We start from the raw sequence: 12,118 nt of genomic DNA on the forward strand, positions 1-12,118 counted from the left end.
GACGTCATATGGTGTGGAATAGCCCTTTGGTCAGTTTGGATCAACTATCCTGGCTGTGTCCCCTCCCAGCTTCTTGGGCACCTGGCAGAGCACGGGGAGCTGAAAAAAAAGTCCTTGACCAGTGTAAATACCGCTTAGCAACAGCCAAAACATCGGCATGTTACCAATATTATTCTCATACTAAAACCCAAAACACAGCACTATACCAGCCACTAGGAAGGAAATCAACTCTATCCCAGCCGAAACCAGGACAATCCCCCACCCCATGTGCCCTGGGGTGCAGCTCAAGGGCTTGCCTGGGTAACAGACCTCTATGGGCAGGAGAAAAGGACTTCTGCTGCCTTCCTGTGAGGCTGAAATGCTGCTTGACCGCTGATGGTGTGGGGGTGACCCAACAACACAACTGAACCTGGAGGTGCTCCCCACTGAACCAACACCTCAGAAGAGAGGGAAGCCACAGAGCTGAGATTTGCAGACCCACTTGGTCCTTGTCTGCTTCATCTGCAGTGACCCAGGGGCAGGGAAGGGCTGCAGCAGGGCAAATGGGGACTGTGTCCTGGGGTACGACACAGCTTGGGGCGTCCCGAATGAAAGGATGGAGATTCTCACAGCCTTTCTGCCAGAGCCTCCCTGGGGGACTGTGCTGGCTCAAGCATCCAGTGGAAGACAGAAATCCTGCCAAGAGCTGCAAATGGAGGAGTGCATTTGCAGCTCTTTGCTATTTCCACATTGACCCTGGATTGGCAGTGGCTGAGTTGGAGCAATCAGGGTCTTGCCGGCTAAGCCATCCTGCAGCCTAAACCCCCCGCTGCAGCATGAGCCCCTCTGCAGCCTGAACCCCCCCCTGCAGCCCTGGGTCGACCTCCCATGTCCTCCACTCTTGGCTCACAACAGGGTGGCAGTAATGCCGGAGCTGTCCCCATCAGGGCTCAGCACCTGGCAGGGAGCAGACACACATACACGCATACTCACACACAAAGTCCCCCTCTTGCACTTTTGGCCACCTTCCCAAATGCCAGCATGATACCACAGCCCCTTTCCACCCCTGCCCATCTGTGTCAGCAGCACAGCCCCGTCCCGCTTGGGGCTGACAGCATTACCATGCAGGCGCCCCATGTGCCCCATGCTCCAGAGCCTGGACAAACAGATGCATTGCCCTAGGAGGGGGTGCTGCCCAGCACAGCCTGACACAGCATGTCGTGCTCCTGGAGCACTGGCCACCAGTGCCTGAGAGCTGAGATGGGCTGGCTGGCTGCTGAGCTGGGGATTCAACAGAGACCTGCTCCTGCTGCAACCACAGGAACACCCAGGGCTTGTGTGGATAACCCCCTTCCCCTCCCCAAACCACCTCAATGCAGTTGGGCACGGCAAGAGGCAGGGCAAGAGGCAGGATTGGGATACAGCCCATTCTGCCATGCAATGAGACCCTTGGTCCACTGAAGGGGGAAGCACTGAGAGCTACCCACTGCCAGAAACGTGACCCTGCAAACACACCTTGAATCCAAGCAGGTTGCCCAGGAAGGCTGTGGAACCTTCATCCTTGGAGGTATTCAAAAGCCCCCTGGACATGGTCCTGGGCAACCGGCTTCAGGTGGCCCTACTTGAGCAGGGGGACTGGACCAGGTGACCTCCAGAGGTCCCTTCCAACCTCAACCAGCCTGTGATTCTGTGAAGGAGTCATGCTGCTTGCAGGAGAGCTTCGAGGTAGGAGCAGAAGCATCAGAGACCTGACAGAAAAGGGGCAGGACTACAAGGGGAGCAAGTAGCTGAGGGCAGAGGAGAGGGCAGGGTATCCAGGGCCCAAGATGAGGTATTCAGCCTCCACATCATGCTCTGTCAGATGGGCCAGCACATCACACTGGGGAAAGTTGCCAAGGAGTAGATCTGTTGGGCTCTGCTCCAATATCACCCGTTTCTGCTATGAACTTATCTCCTAGCCCCTTGCATACTTCCAGGCAGAAGACATGAAGATGACACCAAGGGAAAAGCTGGGGCAGGGTTCTATTGGGCACTTAACTGTGATCCCAACTCTTACGACCTCCCTGCTCCCCTGCCTAGGCTGGTATCCTGCAGATGGGGTGTTCCTTTTCCCTAGCACCATCACCAGAGCTCAAACCTTCTACTGGGGACAGAAAGGGGAGAAGACCTTGACCCAAAACCTCAGCCACCCACAAGACACTGGGGGTTTCTGGAAGCTGGCCCCAGACTGGAGGCCAGCAGCTTGGCTCTCTGCTGGTGCAGGCAGGGTGCAGGCAGGCCTTCATCCAGCTGGGTTACACCTTCAGGGTCTTTGCCCACTCGGTGCTGTGCTTGAGGTGTGGTGCACAGCAATGGAGACACCTTCTGAAGAGGCCATTATAAAATCCAACATAAATTAGCTGTAGCTGACCCCAAAGCTGATCCCTCCTTCTGCTCATCTTCCCCTGTAAATCACTCACAAAGTTGTTCGATCTTAAGGTAAAGTTACCACTTTTTCTGCAGCAGCAAGGGCCTCTCCTTTGTTTTTCCATGCCACTAGTCTAATCCAAAGGTTTGTGTTTGGATTCCTGCTTCTCCTGGACTGTTCATAATACAAAAAATCAGGATTGGGCAATAGCAGTTGAAAGGGGAAGGTAACACCTCTCTTTTTCTTCTTCAGTACCATCAAAACTGACACTAGATAAAATAAAAGGGATAGGACAAATGAGGAAAAAGAGTTTTTTAGCTTAGAGTCTCTTTTTCTCATTGAAAAATTAATTCATTAGTGATTGTCCAGGGGAAAAAGATATTTGCTGCTTTGACCCCACAAGACCTATGAATATTTTTAATTCCTGGCTATCCCTGTGAAGCCCCACCTGGGGAGGCAGCAGGAGACATCCCCTGGAGGGTCCCAGCAGCTCCTGGGACTGAGCTTCTGAACGGGAAAGATTTGGTGACCAATGCAGGAAACCCCCTTTTCCTGGAGAAGATGACCCTGTCCTGATCCTGGCTGTTGTTCCTGGTGTGCAGCATTTTTCTCGTAAGGGCTGACAGGTCTGTACCCCAACCCGAGAAGATGCTCACCTTGGCAAGACTGTGCAACATTAGCAGAGTCATTCGGGTGGTCTGGAAAAACCACACTCTGCTCTAACCTCTCCCTCCGCTGTTGAGGGGGGTGTTGCTTCGGAGAGGGATCCGTCACATCTAGCTCCACATCTGATCCAGCAGCATATGCTTCTCCTTCTGCGGCAGGATGGCATGGTGCTCCCAACCTGACTGCTGCTGCTGGCATGTCCATCTCTCCCTGTGCTGCCCACCGCAGCGTGCCTCTTCCTCTTCTCACCAAACGCCTTCCTCCTGGGGCAGATCTCCCAAGGGCTTCCATCTCTTGCTCCCAGGGCAGTTTCAGCTTTGCTTTCTCTCTCCCTGAACCTGCCAACGATGTAGCTCCTTTACGTGGCAGATGGTGCAGCCATGATTGCTCGTACCCTTGGTTAGTGCATGCCCTGGCACAGCCCTGGTGCACGTGGGCTTGATCAGCCCAGGGCATGACCAGGAGACAGCACATGCTCAGCACTGTCCCCACAGGCAGCATGGCCAGGGCCGATGTGTTTTGGCTGGTGGGGAGAGAGCAGGTACTGTGGTACTTGCCTTCAGGCCCCTGTCATGCCCCTGGGGTGTGGATGATGCTGTTGACAGGAGCCTGCAGCAGCAAGGTGGCCCAAGGATGGAGAATGGACTGGGTTGGTGCTCACTTTGGGGAAGAAGGGTCTGATCCTGCCCACAGAGCAGCAGTAAGAATTTGGGCATTGATTTTGCCAGGCTGCATGGGGGGAAAGGGCTGGGACAGAAGTGACGTGGCCTGGGTGGTGGCAGACATTGAGCCCTCGGGACCAGCCCTCATGGCCGTTGCTGTGAAGCCCCCTGCAACCTGCTAGGGCCTCCCAGCGCCGTCCTGCCATCAGGAGGAAGGCTGAGATCCCTGCGGTGGGGAAAGCCATGGAAGAGAGAAGAACAGCAACAAATGCAAACCCTGGCCAGCTTGCACCGCTCTTCCAGCGAGGTCCTGCCTGGGAGGTACCAGGATGCCAGAAACTGCTCGCAGGTGGTGGGCTGAGCTGTGTGAGAACCAGTAGCAGGGCAGGGGAAGAAGGATGGAAGAGACAAGGGTAGAGATAAAGGGGAGAGAAGTGGCAGAGAGCTTTAACACAGCTGGGCTGGGAGAGTACTCATTTCAGACTGGTAGACCTGGCAGCAGGGATTTGCCCAGCGGTGCTGGGGAGCACAGCCCCCAGGAAGCTCTGCCTGCTCTGCTGGGCTCCAGAGACAAGAAGTCCCTGGTCAACAAAGAAGGAGAAGCTGGAACTCAAGCCATGCACGTTCTAGAGCCTGTTTGCAGCTTGCAGCTATGGCCTGTGACAAAGATCATCTCTTTAAGACATGCTGGGATTGCACCATAGCATCATCAGATGCCCTGTAGCACCACTGATGCCCTATAGCACCACGGCTTTCCAGTGCTGAGGCAGGGGTTGGGGATGTTCTTCATTACATTTTGTGGGCATTGCAGGTTTCCTAAGGAAATATTTCCAAATAAATCAAAGTCATATGTGGTAGCAAGCCACTACCAGCATAGTGCATTTCGGGGCATCACGTGAGGCCAGCACGCTGGATGCTGGAGAAGATAAAAAAGAAAATGTTGAGTCCACTGTGTGCCGAATGCCTCCCAAATGCTCTGGAGCTGCTTGGGTTTGGTTTCTGAGTCTTTTTACTTTTAAAAGTTACACTTGTGAGACTCTCTTCTTCCCTCTAGCGTCCATTTCAAGATATTCCTCTTGCTCTTCAAATTCAGCTAAAACGTCGGCTTGCCTGGTTGCATGTGCAGTCTCCCCCTCAGGCGCAGGTTTTACATTTATAAATGATACTGCAACTCTCCATCCAGGAATCTGACACTTTCTTTTTCTGGTTTATGCTGTGCCGTGCGGGAGGATCCCATTGCAAGGCCGTCATCCCTGGCATGCTTAAAAAATTACCTCAATTACTCCCTTAATTTTAGCATGATCATGCTGAGCTCCAGCTGGGGATGCACAGGCACAATGAGTTTTTTGATGGCAATGGGGAGAGGACGTGCTCATGGCAGATGCCTTGTTTGAGGGACGGATCAGAACAAGGCCTTGTTCTTGTTGCCTGTGTAAGACCACACTACACTTCCTCTCAGATCACACGATTTGTCCTTGGGCCATAGGAAACCCGTGCAGAGCTGAAAAATTACTCCAATGCCCCTAAGGCTTGATCAAGGCTGTCACCACAAGGTTGTCTTTCTTCTAGTGATGGCAAGGGACCTCCCAGGGAGGATCTCCACTAGCTGGGTCACCTCCCAGCTAGCTGGACTGGTTTCTAAAAGTCCAGCCAGCATTTCCCTCTTTGGGGACAGAGATGACAGACATCCCCCTCTTTTGGGGACCAGGCAGCAGACCTGCCCTCCCAGATGCATCTGCAGTGGGCCAGCTCTCCGCCTGCAGCACCAGCTCACAGTCTGCAGTGGCACCTTGAATTCAGTCCAGGACAAGCCCTCCTTGCTGTCTCACAGCCACCCTGCCCTGCCTGCACCTCCCTGGAAGGTCCAAAAGCTTCGCAGGCCTGCTCAAGGAGCCACATGCACTGACACGAGGCGCGCTGTCCCCAGTGTTCACATGGTCCCGTGCCATCTCCACTCTTCAAGGCTGGTCCTTTGCCTCAGCCAGGAGAGGAAAGATGTTTACCTTCACATTTCCAGTATCACCCAGGGGAACTTTAGAGGAGCAAGATACTGCCAACAATAAAAACACGGCCAGGATACTCTGGTATACCAAGAAAGCTATCGCAGGGCAGGATTCATCTCACCTGGCATTGGATGGTACCAAGCAGACATCTAAGACATCTCAAACCCTGTTTTATCAATGGAGAGACTGGTACTACTGGGGCACGAACCATGTGACTAATCATACCCCGGAAGTGTCCATGTCCTACCACAGGTGCAGACATTGCCCATGGCAATGAGCCTGAGCACATCGGGCTCTGAACATGGTGGCAAGACAAGGAATCATGTAGGAAATGATCCTGAGCTGACCTGTTGTTTGTATGTATTTGAAAAGAGGTGTGTACAAGACTTTCCCTCCTGAGCGTCTCCTGGACTTTCTCCTCCTTGGCAGCCAAAGAAAGTACCTCCTCTTCATCTAGCAATGAAGATGAATTTGTTTCAAGTGCAAAGCAACCCCAAGCCTTCAACATGAGTAACTAACAGCCTCAGTAACAAGCACGACAGCCATGAGCTCTGTGCAGGAGGTGGGCTGGGCACACAGCTGCGATGGGGACACTGGACAGGGCTAGCATCCCCTTTGGCCTGTCCCCAAATGGGACACTAAGGTCCCTGTGACAGGCCAGGCTCTGCAGAGCCAGGATGCACAGAACACAATCCAAGTCTGAGCAGGAGCCGCCTTCACTTGTCAGGGCCCATTTGTTTGGGTGGAATGCCATCCTGGACATGCTCCCTTCAGGAGGAGGAAGGATTTTTAGACACTGAAATAACTGGCTGGCTGGCATGCATCTCTCCGCTTCCTTCTCCAATTATTTTTTAAAGCTCTGGCTGAGCAGAGCCTTTCAGTATGCAGGGCAGCACCAGCCACTCCAGCAGAGCTGCTTGCAGGACATCAGCTAAGTGATGCTGACAGGCCTCCTGGATGGACCCTGGTTCTGCTAATGCCAAAGCGTTGTTGCTTTGGGCCAAATCCCTTTGCTCCAAGCCCTACTCCGTGCAAGGCAGCTGCCCCCAGCTAACCACCCCCTCCCTTAGCAGGATGCGCTGATGAGACTTAGCTCCTGGCAGAAAACTCTTCCCCACGGTGCTGATTTATTAATAGGTGAGGGGGGAGCAGTTCTCGCTCCTCTGTCCTGCTTACGCACTAGATAATAATTTGGCAGCTGGCAGCAAATCCCATTAAGGTAGCAAGATACTTGAAGGCATCAGCAGCTCCTGGCCCATTACAAGAATGAGGGGATGGACCCTGGTAACGTACATCCAAAACTCATTGCATCCAACTGGAAGCAAGGATCCTACTGAGATAAATATTAATAGAGTCTGCAAAGGCAGGGATGAGAATAAGCTCATTCATTAAATGACTTTGTCCATATTCAAGGGACCCACACAGGATTTTAACAGAGGAAACAGTGACAAGAAAACCCACGACGAAACTCCCCATATATTTCCCTTTTGGGCCAAGAGAATCGAATTCACAGGTAGCCCATCATGTCTGACATTTCCTAATTAGCCTATTAAAGCCCTGGCTGGCTTTTACATTTTCTAGATGAAAAAGGTGGAAAGTGGATGAGCAGAGGCTAAAACCAGAGCCATAATTTCCTCTGTGGATCTGTTATAGCTGTGCAGATCTGATCTGCAACAGCCCTGTTTGTTTTGCTTGTCCTGGAAACTGCGACAGAGAACAGCGTGGCAGCTCTGGAAAACCTCGAGGTGCACCCGCTACTGGCAGAGAGGAGACTACCAGCCCTTCTTCCCCATTAGGCTGGGCTGTGATTGCAAGCTTGCTCTCTTAACAAGCCTCCCTGTTGCTCCATGCACAACAGCCTGTCACTGGGTCTCGTTACGCATTTAGCTTCAGAGCACATACTCTTACACATACCACTCTGCAGGTCAGATTGCCCAGAAAGGATGCAATGAAAGTGGCACGCAACAAACTCACGCCTCTGACAGAGTTGTCCACCAGTGCTTGGCTCTGCTACCTGCTAAGCTTTCAGGTGCTGAGAACTAATTAGTCTTCCTCCACTCCCTCTGCCAAAACCATATTAACAAGATGCCTGCATGATGGAGGGAAGTCAGATTCCTACTGGTGCTGCTGCTCTGCTACCAAGTCTCTTCGCCTTCCTCTCTGTATGCATGAAAACAGTCTCTGTCCTCCTCGGTAAGACAGCTGGAGATCCACCTCAGGAAAGCAATGCCCAAGAGCTAGGCGTTGCTGCTTTGCTGAGCATGGGAGCATCCTTCTCTGGCCTCCTGCCCTGTGCTCTGGGCATGTGGTCACCAGTGCAGCTCAAGACCGAACACGCCTCCCAGATAAGCATGGGGCATCCTGCCTGCAAGGTCCATCTGAGAGCAGAGCTTTTGCTTTCCTGCACATAACACAGAGGTTCAAATGAGGAGAGTGGCATCAAGATGCTGCCCTCCAAGTGCCCCAGGGCCCCCAGCTTCCGGCATCAACGCTTTCTGCTGCAGGACAGTGCCACTAAAGCCACAGCACTCATGCCAACTGCTTCACTCCTCAGGCCTTCAAGTTAGCGCTGGACACTAAATCCTCACAGTGGCACTGCCAGGACACAAGAGCACATGGCTCCAAGCCCAGTCTTACATGCCCGTCTCTACTGATACATGCCTGAGAAGGTACTGCGTCACCAGCCGATGCAGTGATCAATGGGTAGAGTGGACACCTTCTCCTGTCTCTGTACACACATGCCACGCCACTACATGGCATGCAACTCTCTTGGTTAGGCCATTGGGGTCAGAGTTGGTTAATAAGGGGTGGGGTGGCTGTTTTGAAGGTCACACATTTGCCTGCACCCCTGAGAGTTATCACTGGGGTACCTGAAGGGAAGTTAAAACAGGAAACCCTGAGTTAAATGGTTTTGATGAAAGCCTCAGTGACTCTTACTTTCCACACATGAGGGCAGAGCTTTTTTTCATTTCTCCAAGCCCTGTCCACCACCACAGAGAAGCTCCTTGCCCCACGCACGTACAGAGCCAAGTTGTGTTTGCCACAAGATGAGCTCACAGGTACTTTTGAGGGTACTTTCCAGATCCATACCCAGAGTTTTGCATCTGCAGATGCATACATGCAGACTCATCTAGCTGCCCCAGTTTCCACGCACAAATGCTTCCACTTATGTTTTTTTTTCCCTCCACCCCTTTGAAATCAAAGATGCAAATTGAGAAGGAGGCTCTGAATATTTGGAGAAGACAGTCCTACCCATCACCCACTGATACAACCCTGGCTACAGAGAAGGGCCTGATTGTCAACAGCGCTGACTGTTGCAGTGCAGACTGCCAGTGAGAGCTGCAGACTTCAAGAAGGTGGGAGAGCGCAGAGCATTTCTGAAAACTATGCTGACACTTTCTTCTTTCTTTTACAAGGTCAGATTTTTTTGGTGGTGGTCATGGTCAGCGACACTGGCAAAAAGTCAAGTTTAGGAGCCTGTTTAAGGACACAGGCACTGTTGTTGGGCAACATCTGATGGGAAATCCTGTCTGCATCAGTATTGCACAGAATCACATGCCACATAGTTTTTAATGATTTTTGATGGATGATTTCCATCTAGGACTCACCAAAACTGGGCAAACCAGCTTCAAGCTCCAGACTATTTTGTAGGAGAAAGTGGTGCAAGCATCACTATGACGAGCCAAAGTTTTGTGGCTTTCTCTATTACTCTGCTCCTCTACGTTATGCTGACCAGTAGAAAGAAGACATAACTCATGCTCATAACTCATAACATTCATTAACTCATCATGTAATTACTGTTTTATCAACTGATTTAAAAATATATATCTAACATAGTGACTTAAACTGGAAAAAAATGTGATGGCACTTGGTTTCAGACTGCAACATCAATAAAGTTGTAAGGCACAGTCATTTGGATCAGCATCTCACAGTCTGCAGTCACTAAACCAGATGTTTTGAATCTCACCTGAATATAAAGTAAATGCCCTATTGAAAAAACAAGAGGTTATTCCCTTACTTCCTTGCCTTGTCTTTGCTGCAGCATTACTTAAAATTATTCAGTCATATGAAATTGGAAAGTCTATTTGATCTAAAAAAATAGAGGTGGGATGCCTGATTCTAATGGCACACACAGGGGATGCTCTTAGGTCCTGCTTACAGAGGTTGGCTCTGCTAATGAAATTCCGATATGCAATGTCTATCCATAGGAAGCGAGAGAAATCCTTCCAGGTAGCTATAGAGCAAACAAATGTTAATATTGGGATGAGCCACTTGGTCAGCATTTGCTCCCATAGTGATGCAGGCAACAAGAACCTCAGATGCCTGTGAATGGGGTGAGCTCCTGTGGGGGCATCAGCTCTGAAATCACCCAGCCTTCTTGGGCTCTTCCCTGGGCAACACACCCCTCCCTTACCAACCCGCTCTGGTCAACACTTCCTCTCAAGCCCTTGGCTTTGTCCCTTGCATGTTAAACATCCAGGACTGCAGAATATACACCACGGGGCTGCTGCTAGGTTAGGCGGCTGAGCGTGAGAGGGAATGCCCTGTGTCTCTCACCTCCTCTGGCTCACTCCACAAACTGCAGGGTCCATGCTCTGCTTGGTTCAGTGTCCCTGACTGACTCACAGAGCTGGGCATGGTGTGGATGAGAGGAAATATGTTAGGACTTGTTCTGTTTTAGTGCATGAAGGCTGCAAAAATAACCACATTTTTATGTAATAAAGAGGTTGATTAGCTCTTCTGTTGATCAGCAGGTGCTCTTTAAAGAAAGCATTTCTGGACCAGCTGTGGCCTTAATTGAGGCAAATCATGTCATTTGTTTGAACTGCTCTACTTGCACAGCTCTGCGTTTAGCTTGCAGAAGCAGCTGAAAGATAGCATCCATCCTTCAAGACTGTGCTGCGTACATGGCTCCAACACATGCTGCCACCTGGGTATCTTCTAGGACCAGGGACTTTTGTTCTGAGATGTTGTTGAGGCAGTGGGTCTGTCTGGCAATGACTGCAGCATGGCCCTGGCAGTCAGGGGCCAAGGAGCGTTCATCAGCCCAAACCTCTCTGAGGCTTTTATGGATGAGCAGACAGCTGGCTGGTGGTGGTTGATCTCTCCAGGAGGGCTCTCATCCATGATAGGCCTGAAGAAAAGAAAGAAACACTGTGGTGAAATTGCACTCTGGGTCTGAATATCTGCATTCTCCCCACCAGCTCTGCTGTCTCCCGCTCTGAAAACTGAACCAGAAGCTTCCAGGCCTGGGAGCAGCACAAGGTACACCAGCTTCCCACACAAGGCATGTGCTCTTTGCCTATACTGCTCTATAATGACTACATTAACTTCAAAATCAAGATGTTGTGTCACAACTCCTCAGTTTTATTTCTTCAAAGAAGCAACACAATGCTAATCTTACAGTAAGCGGGTTCAGAAATACCCTTGTTTTGGTGCATATGACACTTATGTAATGCCTACTTTATTTTCCAAAGCTCTTTCTAACATGAATTAATGTAACTTTCAAGGGAAAAAATCCGAAGTGGGATGTCAGGAACTTGTTCTGGGGTTTACCCGAGGAGAGTCTTGAACAAGCACCACTACAAGACCTCTGCAACAGACATGGGCGTTGGCCCTGTGTGGGGAATATGGGAATGGAGCAGTAAGAACACAGGAAAATTCTGAGCTATTATTCAAGAAAATACAAAATTTCCAATGTTCAAGCTATAAGGAACATGAGAAAATGTTTCATTTAGTGTTAGACATCAAAAGTAAATGTCAGCACAAATAAAAGGAGTTCCTTTTACAGAACAGGCAGGAGACTCCAGAGACAACACAGAAGTCTGCTTTTTCCTGCCATGAAGTCCCTTCTGTTTTCCCCAGACACACTGCAGGCAGTGCTGCCGGCAGTGTGCGTACCTGACACTTGTTGATCCAACAGCTGCTGGTCCTGAAATAGGCCTTTGCCGGCCGGTGTTCCCAGCAGGCTGGCGCTGCCCTTGGGATCCAGAGGCAGCCAGCACACTGTGCTGGCTCAGAAGAGCAAGTTCCTTGCCCAGAGGCTGGGCTGAAGTTTCTTGATGAGCCCTTGACTGGCATCGCTGTGTCCGCTGCCTGTCCTCCTCTTGGCTGGGTATTTTTAGGCGTCTTACCCTGTGGTTCCTTGTTTTCCAGGATCTTGCTGCAACACCTGTTACAGATGCAGGTGAAGGGCTTTTTGGAGGGGATGGAATTAGACAACAGTTCAGGCTGGAGAACACTGCACTTTCCTGAGCCTGTAATGAACCTGAAACAGGGGGGGAAGCACAGTGATTTACCAGTTCATCTTACTGCTAAATGACTGATGCAGTGAGCAAAAGGTTTCTGAGAACGCTGTGTGATGGAGCTAGGTGGGCAGATGTGTCCCAGGGCACACAGTG

At 50.9% G+C, this 12,118-nt stretch overlaps 1 protein-coding gene across 1 annotated transcript in view; it reads right to left on the minus strand.

The window, feature by feature from the left end:
* Positions 1-9,563: 9,563 nt before the first annotated feature.
* Positions 9,564-12,118, minus strand: part of LRRC56 (leucine rich repeat containing 56) — a 66,528-nt gene continuing 63,973 nt past the window's right edge. The window contains exons 12-13 of the mRNA XM_075501466.1: positions 11,619-11,985; positions 9,564-10,851 (exon numbers count right to left, since the gene is read on the minus strand). Of these exons, the coding sequence (XP_075357581.1) occupies positions 10,659-10,851; positions 11,619-11,985 (560 nt within the window). The 3' untranslated portion in view covers positions 9,564-10,658. The remainder of the gene's footprint in view (positions 10,852-11,618; positions 11,986-12,118) is intronic.

The sequence above is a fragment of the Mycteria americana genome, chromosome 5, assembly GCF_035582795.1.
Source record: "Mycteria americana isolate JAX WOST 10 ecotype Jacksonville Zoo and Gardens chromosome 5, USCA_MyAme_1.0, whole genome shotgun sequence".
Classification (NCBI taxonomy): domain Eukaryota; kingdom Metazoa; phylum Chordata; class Aves; order Ciconiiformes; family Ciconiidae; genus Mycteria; species Mycteria americana.